At 38.4% G+C, this 17,908-nt stretch overlaps 2 protein-coding genes across 3 annotated transcripts; both read right to left on the bottom strand.

Moving 5' to 3' along the window:
• Positions 1-1,989: 1,989 nt before the first annotated feature.
• myoz2b (myozenin 2b) lies at positions 1,990-6,241 on the bottom strand. Of its 2 annotated transcripts, XM_084931445.1 has the most exons (6): positions 6,030-6,237; positions 4,953-5,069; positions 3,911-4,077; positions 3,499-3,592; positions 2,636-2,798; positions 1,990-2,553 (listed from the first exon to the last, which is right to left on the bottom strand). In XM_084931445.1, the coding sequence occupies exons 2-6, from the start codon at positions 5,032-5,034 to the stop codon at positions 2,328-2,330; spliced, it is 732 nt and encodes a 243-aa protein (XP_084787571.1). In that variant the 5' UTR covers positions 5,035-5,069; positions 6,030-6,237; the 3' UTR covers positions 1,990-2,327. The 2 variants fall into 2 exon arrangements, with proteins under 2 accessions (XP_084787571.1, XP_084787572.1); XM_084931446.1 differs by lacking the exon at positions 4,953-5,069 and having other exon boundaries at positions 6,030-6,241.
• An 817-nt stretch (positions 6,242-7,058) lies between these two features.
• Positions 7,059-16,892, bottom strand: synpo2b (synaptopodin 2b). Its single transcript, XM_084931443.1, has 3 exons — positions 16,223-16,892; positions 13,292-15,372; positions 7,059-8,384 (listed from the first exon to the last, which is right to left on the bottom strand). The coding sequence occupies exons 1-3, from the start codon at positions 16,890-16,892 to the stop codon at positions 7,875-7,877; spliced, it is 3,261 nt and encodes a 1,086-aa protein (XP_084787569.1). The 3' UTR covers positions 7,059-7,874.
• Positions 16,893-17,908: the final 1,016 nt, after the last annotated feature.

Below are 17,908 nucleotides of genomic sequence, written 5' to 3'. Positions count from 1 at the left end.
ATTAGAGGGAGTTGCGTTTTTGCAATACTTGTAGTTTTTTCCCATGACAGTCAGGTTTTGAGAAACATAAAGGCTGGTAAGCTGGACCAGATTTATAATTTATAATCAATGTCACGCATGCTTACACGTGTGTAACACTTTTTGTTTTGTTTGTACATGTACATACATGCTCAACCATGAAAACAAAACATCACTTTTATTTAAAACACAAAACATGCACAGCGTGTGTCATTTCAGGAATGAAACAAGATTTCAAAACTTGCTTTAACACATTCATTAGACCACCATCCAATCTAATTACCAAAACCATTTTTACGTTTCTTAATAATTACTGTTGTTATCCATTAATTTTCAATGTAATTGTTTTACAAAAGAAAAGAAATAATAATAATATAAAGCCCATTTTTTCTTATGTTATTAAGATGCCAAATCACAGTTATTTGCTTGCATTTCTGGACAGAAACGTTTTAGTGGTTGAATGTTATCTTTGATTAATGTGTGAGCTCTCGTGAAAATCCAGTAGCATAAAAATGTGAAATCACAATTTTTTAGTTGTAAACAAGTTTTTGATAGACTTCTAAAATATTTGTATTTTCTTGTTTTTTATAAGAAGTGGTCTAATAAATTTGTCAAGCACTGTAAGTAAAAGATTCTGATGTGATGAACTGCTCGCACATCATTCTGCAGAGACTATTCGACCTTCTCTGGAGTTCTGAGATTTTAGAGAAATCTTGTGTGATGTTTCTTCTTATATTTTGCAGCTGTCTGGAAGACACCGCTTGTTTCTGTTTCTTTTCCACTTCGAAATTAATTAATAGCACACAATAATATTATATAATATAAGGAATATTTTATAATTAAGTATTATATAATTATATAAGTATTATATAATATAAGGAATAATGGCACATGTCTGATTCTTCAGCTCAGTATCAAACACCTGTACAGTGATTCATTGTATTATTATATGCATTTGTACAGTATATGTAACGATGCTGTTACAACTTCTGTCTCTTCTTTCTATGATGAGAAACAATAAAACACAACAATTACATTTTTTCCTTTAGTGTTTTTTGTTTTTTCCCTTCAGGCATGGTAGAAATAACTGTGTGTGTGTGTGTGTGTGTGTGTGTGTGTGTGTGTGTGTGTGTGTGTGTGTGTGTGTGTGTGTGTGTGTAAGAGAGAAGAGAAGTGTAACTTTTATACAATAGTTACAATCACAGAAAAAATATGGAATTCAAACAGCTTAAATATTTTTATACATACACTCGGTACTTTTTTTTGGATGAAATTTTTGGATGAATTTGGATTAGGCCTCAGTTTATTTATAAATGTTGATTTATAATTGTTTCCCTAGTGGATTTTTTTTTTCTTTTTTACAAATCTAAATTTACACTCACTCTGGCCTTTAAACAATGCTCAACTGATACGAAGGAACCCAAAGTATGACAACAAATCCTCCACCATTGCCATCCTGATCCTAACCCTGGTCCTCATAGTGTTCACACCAAATTCTGACCCTACCATTCACATGTGGAAGCAGACTCATACGTACCTCGGATGCAACTTGTGACTATTTGAGTTATTGTTTCTTCCTATCATCTTGAAGCAGTCTGCCCATTCTCCCTTGACCTCTGGCATCAACAAGTTATTTTTCCCAGAGAACTGATGGATATTTTCTCATTTCTGGACAGTTCACTGTGAACTCTAGAGATGGTTGTGTGGGAAAATCTCAGTAGATCAGCAGTTTCTGAAATACTCAGACCAGCTCATATGGCACCAATAACCATGCCACGTTTAAAGTCACCTTTCTTCCCCATTCTGTTGCTCAGTTTGAACTTCACCAGGTCGTCTTCACCATGTCTATGTGCTCATGTGTGCTGAGTCGCTGCCATGTGATTGGCTATTTAGATATTTGTGTTAAAAAAACAAATGAACAGGTGTACCTAACAAGAAGAATTATGAATATTACCTAAATAACTTGTTGCATGGCCATTTTTTTCTTGCACCACCAATAAATATATGTATTTTTTTATTTACAATTTATATTCATCACTTCATTCATTTTTCAAAATCTTTGTAATTTACAGATATACTTCAGTATCTCTAGAGACTCCAGAACACGTAGGGGTACATTCCTTTTACTATTTACATTGTTTTCTTTGACACATGTCTTCAAAGGCAGTAAACATTCTAGTTTAAAGGGTGTCAAACACATGAAACCCTCTCTGTCCATTAAAATCTCTTAAAAAAAAAATTAGTGTTACTAATTGGCTGTTTTCTTTTCACAGGCAGCACCAAACTGGCATCATTTTGCATAAAATCATCTACAGGTCATCAGACTCTGGCACTGAGATGGGCTCCAGGGTAATAGTGGGTAAAATCAGATGGGTGCCCTCAGATATCCATCCTTGGGCTGTCCTGTTGAAGGTGGGTCGCTTCAACCCCGCGTCCTGGAGCTCTGGGTATCTGGGGGGGTTCAGGTCCACTTCAGGTAGTTTAAATGTGATTCCTCTGGAAACTTTCTCAAATCCACCAAATGGAGTGGCAACCCTGTAATTAAGATCAGTTTATGACTGTCAGTCTTTGTTGTGCTCAGCTCTAATTCATTAAAACAGACTCGTAGTTTTCTCACCGGTTGAAGCATTTGTATTCAGGAAGCTCTGACCGTGGGTCTGCTGCTGGCATTTTTAGTTTGAGAGTTTCAGCGAGGTCAGGGTCACGGAGCAGGGCCTCCTCCCATGGGGAGTGATATGACTTGTGTGTAGCTGTGGGATTTAACTTCTCAGTAGTCGTTACTGTGAAGGAGGAAACCAGAATCAGTCAAGGGCGATCATAATCTGGGCTATTGTTTGAACAGAATGATCCGTCAGCCTGCTTTGCTTTTACGTGTTAACTCTGAGCTGTTTTCTTGAGGCTTAATGTTTTAGAGTGGACAGGCTTATGAATAGATACTGCGCTTAGACAACACTTAACACAGGCACACTGAGTTGTCCATCAATATGATCTGAGGCCTTAAAAATAGCACATAGTTGAAGCGTGTGCTCATCATGTAATGTGTCGACATGAGATGATATTGTGCTCAAGGGTTTTTAGAGGAGGCACAGGACTCTGTTTGCTATCAAAATAATACAACTAAATAACGCTTTTAAAGCTGCCCATAATTAATCATAGTTACATTTAGTACATGGTGTCCTGTTCTGGAAATCGGTTGCCATAAGATAAGACCAGCTGTTATGAATCTATGATACCAGTTGTTATTATTATGACATCATTACATAATCAGCAGCTTTTATTTGACTGTGCAGTCTTATCGGCTGAATTTCAGACTCATGTACAGCGGAGGAAATGTAAAACAGAATAATCCATCTCAAAACTACATCTTTGATTATGATGGTTTTATTTATTTATTTTTTTTGCATTGCCATATTTAGATCCTCATTTAATTCACTGCTGGATAAAACAAGAACAGCCTCACTTACTAAGCTGCATAATTACCTGAATCTTTTTTTTCAGCATTAGCAATATTTCCATTGGCTGGCGGCTCCACTTTTATTTCCACAGTGTGTGTATTCATGTTCAAAATATCATTCTGCAAAACAGAATAAAGTGCATCATTGGGTTAAAATATCAGTTGTGTAGCTACATGTTGACATCTATTGCTGCTTTTTGTGTCACGCACATTAACAGCAAAGTGCCTGAGCAGCCTCTCAGAAGACTTGCCTGCAGGATGTAAAAGGCACGAGGCACATGTCTCTGTTATCATCCATGTCTTACCACACTCTTTGTTAAGAGCAAATATCCTGATAAATGTGTGCAGGCACCTTTACAGATTTTCTTTAAACCAAATCCTGGAACTTCAGAGAGAGATAATGAATAAAAAGTAAGTAAAACAAACAAGTTGACTTACACTGAGCAGCGCATTTGCTTCGTTTTGAATACTTTCAAACGTGTATTTGTCAGATCTTCTCTGGCGCATTTTGAAAAGCCGAGAACCTCTGTTGGAAAGCAGAGATAACTCCTCCAACATGATGTCTTTAGGAGTGCTGAGCTTCTTTCCAAGGTCCATAACGTAACCTGCCCAACAACAAAGTTGAAAAGTCGTGAAAAAAAGCAGTCTGTTATGTAGTTTAATGTATTCATTACATTTTGCATAATAGTGATGAGGCAATATTTTTTTGATATTCCAGTATTTTATTGTATGTACTTTAAGTTTTAACTTTGAATTTTAATTTTCACTGATAACTGATGCTTTGCTATAAGTGAGGGAGTGCAGGCAAAGGTTCCTGGTTTATGTCAATGCCACAATAAAAACTACATTCATGAGTACATAAATAACAATATTAGTTTGTATCTATGTTAGATGCATATTCCTGCAGACATTTGTGTACTAAAGTGGGAATGGATGGGATTAACAGTGGCCACTAGCTTGTTTTCCCATAAACCCGTCCAGGAGATCATTGCAGCACTGGTTTTAAAGGTAAAAATGTGGGACAGAAAGTATAAATATGCACAACGTAATGTCATGCGGTATCAGTTTATTGGCCTGGCTAGGTTTAGGCCAGCTCATTATATGAGTCACAAAATGTATAATTTCAATTCTGTGAGCTCTGCCATGAAAAACAAGTTGTCCCCATTGTACTTGTACTTGTACAATAGTTTTGGCTGTACGTGATGCTCCGTTATCCACGTGTACAGACAGAATGTACCCCAGCTGTCACAGACCTTCACGTTTCCCAAGCAGCAGTTGGCCCTCACAACCTCCCTCCCCTCTGGCACCCACCCAAAAATAGACCTTTGGAAATGACAAAAACATAGCCACCATAGGTATAAATCATCCCATTAGCTGATTTATGGTAGTCGCTGGAGAGCAGCCTTGACATTTTGAACTCTGATAACAACGAATTTTCTCTTGTGTTTTTGTCTGCCGAGCCTCAGCTCTAATATCATACCGCTGGTACCCTGGACCTCTCGGCATATAGCTGTGGCACACTTCTTCCTCTCTCCAGCAGGCATTGTACAGAATTGTGACATTGTGGCTTTGGCGAGATGGGAAGAACTCAGGAGGACTGGAAACACATACAGGACACAGGATGTAGTTGTTCTGCCAGAATCATAAAGTTTTATTTTTCGCTCATAGGTTGATTAGTTTATAAATATAAGGCCACGTATGAAATGGAGAGTATTTAAAGATCTCTAAATAAAACTCAAAATATATTCATTCAGTGTTCGTTCTGTTCCTGTTTTGGTAAATAATAAAATTCACAGACATGAGACATGTATAGTTTTTGAGTCTCTAACGTCTGTGTCCCATTTGCTGTTTGCATATCGATGATTTGAACAGTATACTGCACATGTCATTTTATAATAAACTCTGAAGGTGCCACATTTAAAGATTGCAGCATATTGCATAACCTATAAAGCTCCATTGTACATGCATTAGTGCCATACACGCAATTCTTAAATCTCTGGTGGTCACTGCACCAGTTTTTCAGTATGTGAGCTAACATTAGTGGCATCCCTTTTAATGCTGCGTAAAGGTCAAGGATGAATATGTGTCCCAAGTTTGCATGCGTAGCTGGACACAATCATTGTCCTGCAGAGCCAAATAAAACTGCTCAAGCATGAGACCAAAAATATTTTTCTCTGTAGCTGGTGTTTTGTGTATTTTTAGGTTTTCTTTGTTGCTAAATTCAGAATGAGATCAAAGATGGTACAGCACTAAAAATGCTTTTTAGAAACTCTGAAATGTTGAATAACTCTGCTGTGCCCTATGCCGTTGACTTTGGAAGAACTGTATTAAAACAAAATGTTAAAAGTAAAAAGAAAGACGATCAATGGGATTCTCAATGCAAAAATATATCCAATGCTCTGATAAACTCCTAAACACACATGCAGCCATTTAGAAAACATAAATGTTAGATGGTGTCAAATTTAATTTTCCAAGAAGTGCTGTGTTAACGTTATTACAGCATAATTAAAAATACATCACATATTCACAAAATAAGCTTGATAAGGCTTGTCCATACCTGTGATGGTCGTCCTGTATCCTTGAAGAGGAGACACGGAGGCTCAGGGGTCAACCTACAGTAGGTAGTTTGATCTTCCCTGATCTTCACACTCCTGGACACTAAAGCCAAACTGTGAGTGTGTCTCTGGGTCTGTTGTGACTGGAATGCAGCTTACATCAATAGGCTAAATTTAACCTGCCAAACACTCAAAACCAATCTCAAACACCATGGGACAAGGATCGCTATCATAGAGAGAGGGGGGAGGATGGACAGCACACACACACCCACTCAGTGAGATTTTGTTTGGTGCCTCTCCTGTCTCTCGACGCCTTATATTCGACATGTCTCTGTGGGCTGACATAACCTCTGAGGTACCCTGCCTTCATGTTAGGGAAGCTGTTAATGCTGCGTGCGCACTTCTGTCTCCAAACTGAGTTGTGTTACTATTGTTATGTGTAATTACTGACTCTGGATAATGATAAACAGATAAGAGAGGGGTGTTAAAGGGGTGATGGTGTATTGCCAAGAAGGGTTTTATATCAAAGTCATTATCCTGGCAGTTGAAGCTGTTGCAGTGCTGCAGATATTCTGACCATTAAATCTTTTTCAAAGTCTGTGAAGTTTAAAATAGGAATGAGGCTGAAACCCTGTCAACTCAGTATTTTAACCATTTAAAGCCTGAACCATGAAATAATTGCCAGAAAATTCTAATCTAAAAATGGAGAGTTTATTGAACCATCTGACACAATTGTTTAAAAAATTAATTACATTTTATTTTCCATATATAAATTTGTATCATATTTGCTACATCCGCCTTTTAAAAAAAATGCTTAAAAATGTATCCTGCAATTTATACCATTTTTTCAGTGGGAAAACCAGCATCAGCTGCATGTGATATTATCCTATAATCTGAACTTAAAAAGGCAAAACAGAGAAATTAAAAAGACTATATCTACTCTTCAAGAGTCAAACTTTACAATAAAAGATTGATATCAGAAACTACAATCTTCTGAGAAACTAATTAAATTCAAATAACGACACTTAAAGTGTGTTTTAATCTGTTTTATTTCTTGTGTTTCAAAAGTGAAAACAATGACATTGTACACGGTAAGAGCCCAACTTTAAATCTGCACGCATCAAGTGGAAACTCTGGCACTCAAGGACAGCATCTGCTTCTGTTAACACTTAAACACCACACAGTGTCTGATCAAAGGTGGGAAACTTTGTGAATTTATTCATGCATGCAGGATTCATTCCTATTAAAAGATCAACAAAATAAAAGCAAATAAGCCAACACACAGTTTGTCACTTTAAATAACACTTTCCTTAAGGCACACACACTGATTGTAAGCTTACACATTTTCTGGCAATGCATTGCAAAACATAAAAAAGGAACCATATGACGTCTGAAAAACACAAAAGCCAATAAAGTGAATGAAATAATTGGAAATGGTTACTTGTGTAATCGCCACTGCATTACTACTGAGAAAAAATCTGATTATTATAGGATGAGTGATATAATACTGTTTGGATGACACTCTGGTGGCACAATAGCAACATTTCCCATGAAAGCTGAGCTCATATCTCACACAATTGTCACAGTATGTTCTTGCTTTAAACCAAATGATTTTTTCATGCAATCAACATAATTATCCATCCTGTCATAAATGCAAAACCAACATAACAAATGGCTTAAACTGTGCCAAAGCCTTACCCTCATTTTTCAACATACAGTACTCCATCTCCTAGTGACAAATAACAATTCTCTGCATTTCATGTTTTCTATACTCTGAAGGAAAATCTGTGCCTTACAATGTTAATATCATTTATTATTTCTCTTTCTCTGATATCTGACTTCATTTATTAACTTCGCTGAAATGCACTGTACACAGGAGAGCACTTTGCTGGACTGAAGCCTTGTGCCATTTGCCCAATACTGGCCCTAAGAGGCTGGGCAGGTCTGAAGGGAGGCCCATAGAAGGCTGGTTTCTCAGGTGAGAATGTCCTGCTCTTGGTAAGAATGTGAAAAGCTGGGGCCTCATCATGATAATGACTCTTACTGACAGGTGCAGGATCAAGAGATACCCTGCGTTTCCATTCTTCTGGAGGCTCTGGCAGAGATCCCCGGTGCTTTGCAGCTTTGGCATTAGTAGCTGCAGATGAGGGGAGAAACAAAAAGGCTTCATCCACAGAGCCAATAGGGCTTCTTGATGCTGCCTCCCATGGTGTAAGTGGTTTGCGGACTTTTTCTTGGAATGATGTTTGCCTCTGTATTGGCAGTACCCCGGGTGTGCTCACTGGTGACAGATGTCCAGGAGAAGGCATTGAACTCAGTCTCTGAGGCAGGCTCAGCGAACGACTTCTACCAAATCCCTAAAAGAAAAGCACAAACTTGTTGGCTGGAGTGACAGCAGCATTGCAGACTCTGCTGCCACCCTCTGGCTTCTCTGAAACCTGGAGAGCTAATGCTTTTGAAGAGTATTCATATTTTAAGTTTAATAAAATGTGTGTTACTCTTCTCTAAAATAAAAAAAAGACTTACTGAATAAAGATTATCCTTGAATTGTCCTATGACAAAACATTACCATTATGTGAATGTTTGAGCCCTAAGAGTGTCAGGTATTGAAACTATTAGTTTCGATGCTAGAGGTGGGAATACTATCAAATGCCTCAAATAAAGAACAGCATGTAGGATTGAGTTGCACCAGTTACCCTGGTATAAAAGTCTAAATAAGGACTTAGACCTCTGATATTTCTTAAGTCACTACCTTTGCTCGAAATTAGGAACCCCGTTTTGTGATTGACTTGAGTTGACCTATAATGCTGTCTTTCTTGTCAAGCATTGTTGTATATTTGATATTGTTGTGGCTTCACTCTAGCTGTTCTGTTCTGAGTCTTTTTAAACTTTTTTATTTCTTGCATCTGCCCTTGCTTAGAAAAGTGTTTTAACAGTACTTGTACTTCGTCGGTGATGCCTCAACAGAAATGGTTTACTCAATATTGCCTGCAGAAGCTAAAGAAAGCAATGCATGTATTTGATGTTGCACACCTGTGGTAAGTGTAGCTATAATTGCTCTGCTGATATACTTGTGTCTCTGCACACAGAAGAAGGAATACATTGATGCATTTGAAATCTTGTTCACGTTTATGTCTTTAGCTCTGTGAAATAAATTAAAGATCCTTTATTACTTTACCAAATCCATCTTGACTGCCTGTTCTTTGATATTTTTTTTATGTCATTTTTTGGTCATTTTATTTCATTTTCCTTTTTACACTTCCACAGAGCAAGGGCAGAAGTAGTGTTAATGTTTTGCCCCCCCACCGTTTTTTCCCATCTTTTTTTGATTGATTAAATATGCCTTGCGTTGTCTTTTAAAAAGTGCAGATTCCACATTACAAAGCAATTTCAGATTTGTAGAATATTTTGAGGTTTTATTTGTTTTTTCTATGAATCCTGTTAAAATGTTTTAGTGAAAACAAATGGACATGGTTAATATCAATATTAGTAGCAAATGGACAATTTCACTTGTGTAAAAGTCATATATATCTGAATTTTAGGAATTATTCAGACTAAATGAAGAAGATTTCCGAACTTACCTGCTGCTGGTTCAAGCACCTTGAAACAAGTACAGTGTTAATGCCATTGAAAAGACGGGGGAAAAAACTTGGAACTACTGGAACTATTTCCTCTGCCTCTAGAATTTGCATAAGAATTACAATTTTTTTAAATTACTTATTTTATTTTTTTATTATTTTTTTAGTTTGAACAAGTATTTATGTTATGGGTCTATTTCTAAAGGCACTCTAATAGTGTTTTTAATGCAATAAAAACAAACAAAACATTTAGCTACACGTAAGTATGTCAAAATTTTAATTTACTAACTTTCCTGGAAAAAAACCAACAACTTGAAACTGAGAAAATAACTTGAAATTTTAAGTTATGAAATCAAAATTTGATAACCTGTAATTATGACTATAAATGTTTTTTTGAAAAAAAAAAAAGTAAAACTATTTTGTTTTTGCTTTTTTCAGTGGCAGAAACAAGCTTCTATATGGCTCTCATCATATTAAAGGTAGACAGAGTCGTGCTGTAAACTGTGTGACTGGATAACTCTCTAACTCTCTTTTTCATTGTCACAAACTCCTGAAGTCAACTGAATGTAGCATTTTTCATATTGCCTGTAATATGCATACTATAGTATTTAGCAAGTTTGTGAGCTTATCCAAATACACTTTCCCTCTCACACACACAGGACAAGGAAAAAGACAATTCTTAAGAGAAAGAAATGTAAACTTAAATGTGCAATTTTACATGTGACCTGTAGAGGTCCACAGAATTGGGATGAGCTTGGAAGCACTTTAAAAACATCAATATTTTTCAGTATTTAAAAGAACTTATATACAACAGCTGCTACTAAAATATGTTTGATTTTGAACCCTGTATAGCAAAGATCTTTCAAAATCTGCAATAGCACTATATTTTAAGTTCATACTTTAATAAACTACTTACTTTATATACTTTAATACTATTATCATGTGCTAACACTATTATCACTGCCTACGTGTGTTAGATTAGTGTTATTAATATGATGATATTTGAATTAATAAGACATTGTATGTTAGAAGGTTGTGATTGTTTGGGTGGCTGTAGCTCAGGTGGCAGAGCAGGTCAGCCACTAATCAGAAGGTCGGTGGTTAGATCCCAGGCTGCCTCCTGGCTGCATGCCAAATATCCTTGGGCAAGATACTAACCCCATGTTTGCCTACTGGTGGTGGTCAGAGGGCCTGGTGGCGCCAGTGTCCGGCAGCCTCGCCTCTGTCAGTGCGCCCCAGGGCAGCTGTGGCTACAATGTAGCTTGCTATCGCCAGTGTGTGAATGGGTGAATGACTGAATGTAGTGTAAAGCACTTTGGGGCCCTTAAGGACTAGAAAAGCGCTATACAAATGCAGGCCATTTTTCATGATCTTTTATTTATCCAGGTAAAAGTCTCATTGAGATTAAAATGTCTTTTCCAAGTGAGACTTGGCCAAGAGGACAAATGTATATAATTGAATGAATAGTGGAATTGTAAAGCGCTTTGGGTGCCTAGAAAAGCGCTATATAAATGCAATCCATTATTATTATTATTATTATTATTATTATTATTATTATTATTATTATTATTATTATTATTATTATATTTTTCATGCATATCATCTGATGCCGGGGCCACTATTTAGTCCAATTTCATAAATAACTATTTTGCATGTTAACATTTTTTTTTACTTGTATTTTAAGCTGACTTGTGAATAAACTAAACTGAATTTTATTTAATTGAACTGGTAACTATAATAAAGGTGTTTGTTGCATAATTATGGCTGTAACTAGACTGAGAGAGAGAGAGAGATTGATGTCAATCAAATGCTATTTCTACATGAAATAAGCAAAAAAGTTTATTAATGTGTATAGTTTCTCAATAGAAAACAGGAACACTAAAAAGGTAAGGAAATGTTTTGTGATTGCTGTATCTTTGATCAGTGATAATAAGTTAGGGGTATATGAAACCACTGAAAATGCTCAAAGCTTTAGTTAATTCTACTCTGTCTCTAGTTATACATTTGGAAAAAAAAAAAAGCCTCTTTGCTGTATACAGATAATATATTATTTATCATGACGGAAGCTAATGACTTGCTGTCCATGAATGTTTAGAATAGCAAAATCAAATTCTGCTTCCAAAAGTGTGCAAAAAATATTTTTGGGGCTGAGATTATAGTTCCAGACTTTCAACATTCAGAGATTAAGATGGAAAAGCTGTAACACACAAATACAGTTAAGTTTGAAAGATTAGGTCGTAATTGCTAAAAGTGCAACAAGATTGAGCCACTTATGTGCAAAAGTGTGAGGCAGTGAGAAAGACAAAGGAGAAAGGAAATAGGGAAATTATTCACAACACACATATGAAGTACACAAGTAGGAGGAAAGAGAAATTTAATAGCATGATAATGCCGAGTACAAGAAGTGCAAACACTGACACGTCAGAAAGATGAGGGGATAAAGATTTGCAGTAGATGTTTTCGTGAAACCGTAGCAGAACATTCAAATTTCTATGATATTTTGCTCATTTTTTCCATCAAGGATGAGGATATAGAATTTCTGATGAAATTTCTGACAGTTGAATAACTGGCCATATTGAAAAATACCCACATAAAAAACATTTTTAGAACATTTTAGTCATCAGGTCACAACCAAAATGAATGCTTTTTGCTGCTCTAATGCCATCAAAGTCTGGAATGAGGCTGAAGCAAATGCAAATTGTTTCCCCAAACACACATGAGTATTATAAGTTGTAAAAATCAGTTATCATTAACTTGAATAAAAGATAAAACAATCTAATTTGATAAGGGTAAATGTGTATCTATCTATCTATCTATATATATATATATATATATATATATATATAGAGAGAGAGAGAGAGAGAGAGAGAGAGATAATAAACATTATGTGTTTGTTTTGTATTGTCTGGGGTTTCATGGGTTCCTGTCTCAGCATACAAATTTGCAGGTGATCTATTTTCTTAAAAAAACAAAAAACAAAATAAGATATTGTGGCAGAACAGGACTCTCTGCACACATTATTGCACATGACGTAGCACATCACAAGAATCTACATTATTTTGTTTTGCTTTTCCCTTTTTCTCCAATTGTCAGGGACATTATGTTATGTGCTAATGTGTTTATTTGTTGTACTTTATGTTGAATTTATCTGTCACAGTTTTAAAAGAGCTTAACTGTACCTTAAGTTGTTTCCTTACATTGCCAGCTAAACAGATCTCTATAGCTGCAAATTATTCCAGTTGAGGCCTACGTTTAGTGCAAAGGACTCTATATTTCCACCTGTTAAGACACATTAGAGGCTGCCAAGTTGCAGATAACTATGTAATTACTGTCTCAGTGTTGACTATACCAAAACAAGACCATATACAGTATAAGAATTAATGTAGCATGGCTACAGGTTTCCAGTGTTTGCTTGTCACCACTGGCTTCTTAGCAGAAAACTTTGGCCAAGGAGCCAATTGACGTGCGCCTCTAGCAATAAGAGATGCAGGAGAGAAAGCTGAAGCTATGCTGTCAGCAGCAGATGGCTGCTGGGAGGATGTGCTTGCAGGTCTGGCGCTGTGTGCTGGCTTTTTGGTTAAGCGATGGGCTGCAGGTGCTGCAGTGTGCTTTTTATCCACGTGCTTGTCAATTGCAAGAGGCTCAGCCGATCTTGTGTTTTGGGCAGAAGAACTTTGGGAACTTACCGATCCAGGTGACTTAGTTGGGACTTCTGCCTTGCTTTCAACAGCAAGCTCAGAGGCATTATAAGGAGAAGTGGCAGAGGCAACTCTAAGTTTAAGGTTTTTGGTAACCTCGAACTTTGACACTGGGGCTGGTTTGGGACTGGGGGTGGGGCTGGGGGTGGGGCTTTTGGTTCCAGGCACCACATTATATTTGAACAGTGATGAGTTCAACTGATAAGGCTGATGTTTCATTATATCTAAAGAGTTGAGTTGCTTGGGGGCTGATTTAGATTTCTCTTTGGTCTTGACATTGACTTTTGGGCTTGTGGAAGGGGGTTGTTTGGCTGCAGCATAGAAAGGAGAAAGAAGGGGATTGTAGGATAATGGAGGTGGGGCTCGAATATTCGATGAATACCTCCAAGAGTTCGGGAGGGATGAGGTCGGGGAGGGGGATCTGGTTTTGTTTGCTTGCACTGTTTCAGCATCAACAATGAACTTCTCCATACGGGACTGTCTTTTGGCAAACAATTCTGCACCTTTTCCAGTCATAGCTGGGCCATCACCAGCCCAACTGGTACCTCTGTCTGAGATCCGACCCTTTGGAGAAAACTGTGGTGCTTTTGACAAGTGGATATATGACTTCCCTGCTTGTGGTGGGCAAGAGGCAATTGAGTGTGAAGTGCTGTCTGCCTTGTTCTTTGAGCGTGAAGTTGGATACTGTGGTCTGTAAGTAGGACTGTGGGCCTGCATACTCACAGGGGATCGTTGCTGCTGTTGACTCCAGCTATTTGTGGTTGGCTGCAGATGAAGCTGAGAAGAGCTGTCCGGAGCCCAGGCATTAGTAGGTGTTTGAAGTGTTGCCTGAGTTTGATCTGGTGCCCAGCGGTTGGCCATCTGTTGAAGCTGAGCCCAGTCTTGTTGCTGTAAGTAATTCTGACTATGAGGACCCACAGGACTGTGCGAAGGTTGTGAAACCGGACTTCTTGGCGGAATATTGGGCTCGCTGGAGGGGCTCCTTCTCATCCATGGTGGACAGTTTGGGTTGAGGGTGGGTTTTGGGGCTACTGGAGGGGGATTCTTGAGTTTTATTGTTCTGGGTTGCATGAAATTACAAGCTTCAGCACCTAGACTAAAACAGTCCTCCTCCGACTCAATATAAGACCTCCTTTCCCCTTTGTTTTGAGTGTGAAGATCTGAATATTGTGCCCGCACAGATGACTGTTTATTAGTGGCTTTCTGTTTTGATTCTGGTAGGATGCCAGTTTTGATGGCTGGCACAGATATTCGCTCATCTCTTGAGGCTATTATGTCTCCAGTTGGAGACCAAACCTGTGGGTTAGTGTTAATAGGCACAGGTACTTTAAATCTTGTTTCGTGTTTCTTTGTAACTGGAACAACACTCCCAGGTATGGGGGTAGAACTTGGGCTATCTTGAAATCCTAGAAAAGGCCTTGCAGTTCTGTTTGGTACCAAGGGTTTTGGCACATTGGACAGATGGTTCATGTCCTGGAAATCTTCTTGGTATTCTCCATGCTGCTTGAGATTTGCATTCATATAACTCTGATCTGCCTGATCAGCATGCGCGTACATTTCCTCAGTGTCGTAAATATTCTGTGCTTGTTCACAGTCAGGTTCTGTTAATACTTCCACAGGTAATCCTTCACTCCTCAGTTTTTCATGCTCGGTAACAATTTCATCTATTCGTTTGCGCCGCTGAGCAAACATCAAAACTCCCTTCCCTTTTGTCTCTGGTAGAGCATCCATTTCTTGAACACTTCCCCAATTCAGACTCAAATTGTGCTGCTGCTGATAAAGAGAATACTGCTCCTCTAACTCTGAATCACTGGTGGCCACAAAGTTATACCCGGCTGATCTAACTTCTTCAGCCCCCTCCTCTATTTGGTCTTCACTGTCAACCTTGTTGTCACCAGTTCCGTAACTCACAAGCGTAAACTTCTTGACTCTCTGCCGGCGTTTTTTGAACAGCAGGGCTCCCTTATTTTGGGGGTTTGGCGCATCGGTTAGAAGCCGAGCAATTCTCTTGCATTTAGACTTGGTCTCCTTGACATGCCTTTCTGACTGGCTCTCGCTGCGACTGAGCCCTGAGACAAAGAAAAAAATGGAGGGAGGGACAAAAAGAGAACGAGGGTGAGAGGAGAAGGAGGAGGAGGAAGGAGAGAGATTAAAACAAGAAGAAGCTGAAGCATAAAACATAGGAAAATGTGGATTGTAATGTTTTTTGTTTACACTGTACTCAATTGGTCAATTTTCAGTAAAGTAAAAAAAAAAAAAACTATGGGACTGATAATGCCATTAGTATAAGCAACTAATGCGAGCATGACAGGTAAGACACAATTTCAGATCCCCCTGCTGAAGCAAGCACACTAATAAAAGCATCATATTTACTTACAGCTAACTTAGGGGGCATCCATAAGGCAAGAAAAGTGAGGAGCTCATTTTCCACTGCAGTCAAGGCTTACGATCGGAAAAGGGATCGGGTGACAGGCCAGGGTGACACATGCTGGTGTCTGTCAAATTTGTTTCTGCCAGCCTCATCATATGGTCATATTTTATTCTTATCCTGCTCTGACTAATAAAGCCATGGGTATTCTCCCTGTAAGTCCACTTCAAATAGACCCTGTGTTACAGCATGAAAAAACAGCAGCACCCATTGTGCTTTGTCAAAGTTATTTATCAATTAAGTTAGGTCTTTTGATTCACATACCAGCTACAGTAAATACAGCCAAAGGTAACTTTTTAAAAACTTTATTCACTGACTGCAATGTGTGTCTCAGCTGGCTGAATTTAAAGTAACCAAATAATATCTTAACTGTTCACAAATCTTATTAAATCATTTTAAATCTTAGAAAAAAAACAACCTTTCTGCTGCTGTGCAGTTTGCAGTACTACCTTGACTGACACATAAAAGGAGGGTAGAAGATCGATACTTACGTGTGTACCTTGCCCTCTGCCTGTCTGGTCTGCACAGATCTGTGTCAGACTCCGAGTTCCACTTCTCTGCCTGCTCAGCACCCTCATCTGAAATTCCAAAGGAGACAGAAGCAGGAGGTGCTTCACTGCTCCCTCCTTCCTCTGAAGATTCAAGCTTGCTGTTTCCAGTCTCTGGGCCTTTTCTATTACTGGCTCCCGTGGGCTGTCCTGTGGTCAGGGTCAAGGCCATGGTCATATCAGCAGCACAGCCAAGAGAGGAGAAAGAAGACTGGGAATGTGGCCGTGATATCTTGCCAGCATGATCCTCTGAGTCTGTGCACTCTGGATGCAGGGATGTTTGTGAGGTTTGGATGTGAGGAGACTCTCTCGACTCACTAAGGTAGATGTCATCCTCTTCCTGATATGAAACTTCTTCTTCACTTCCACTAAGTTCAGGCGGGGACTGTTGCTCACCTGCAGATTCCCATTCTTGAAGGTGTTCTGGGGAGTCAGGGTCATACTTGGAGATATAAGTACTTTCTGGCTCTAACGGGTACTCTGCTTTGCTGACTTCATCTTCATTGTGGGACTCTACCACAGACCCAGACACATAAATCTCCTGGGACCCATCTGAACCTGACCAGGGGGCCAAGTTACCACTCTGCTCTTGGTCTTCCGTTTCTGGTTCCATCTCTAGTAGTGTTTCACAATATCCCGGGTTTCACCAGCAATACCTTCATTAAGACAAGGACAAACAACTTAAGGCTAATTAATCTTTTCCCTTTAGGTATATATATCTCAATATAACAAACTATTTCAGCACACATATAACTATATAGCATGCTCCTGAAGGTCCACCCTTGGCTACAATTCATGTTTTCTGTTCAGCTCAAGAGATTTTTAGCATTCAGTGACCTTTGTGACATTAGTGGTTACCATGTTATTTCCTAAATTATTCCTATCCCCAATAGGAAGTGCAGCTCTGCTTTGGCAGTTTCAACAGGGCTGCCATTGCTGTAAATGGAATGGTATGTATTATCATGAGGGAAACAGCATTCACATCCAAGAGCATAAGCAAAACAATTGGTGGCTGTTTTCCGAACTTGTGTTTATACAGAGATTTCTTTTCCCTCCGCTGCCGTCATCTGTCACAACAACCGAAATCTCTGTCAGCCTCTCCATGTAAGAACTAAATCCAAGACACCAGTCCTCCTTCCCTTCCTTCAAAGACATTGTTTATTTTGTCACATGCTTTTTTTGTTTGTTTGTTAGCTTGTTTTTTGGTAATCAGTTGTTATATCACAACTGAGAAAATGACTATGAAGAAAAATCTGTCCTTTTCAAAACAGCTGTAAAAGACAGTCAGAGCAGGGCTCAGACAGGGGGAGAGCTGTTTGTAGAGCAGGAGGGAGCACTAAAAATAGTTTTTACTGACAATATAAATCTTTTATTGTAAATTAAAACATTTTCTGACATTCACCAACAGGTGGCACTCTAACACTGTGACTCAACATCCATACTCTTCAATAAGCCTTTGTTTATTCAAATTAAAGTCAGTACGAGCTGTAGAAACTTCACACTGTGTAGTCCCACGCTGTACACTATGCATACAGTAAGTGGAGTGTTCATCTAAAACAAACAAACAAACAAAAAACACCCAGGTTCATCTATAATAATCTCGTTACCATATATGTCACTATAAGGAAC

The sequence above is a fragment of the Perissodus microlepis genome, chromosome 6 (genome assembly GCF_051167445.1).
Source record: "Perissodus microlepis isolate ML-2025 ecotype Zambia chromosome 6, ASM5116744v1, whole genome shotgun sequence".
Classification (NCBI taxonomy): domain Eukaryota; kingdom Metazoa; phylum Chordata; class Actinopteri; order Cichliformes; family Cichlidae; genus Perissodus; species Perissodus microlepis.
This window is presented reverse-complemented; position numbering and strand designations above follow the sequence as displayed.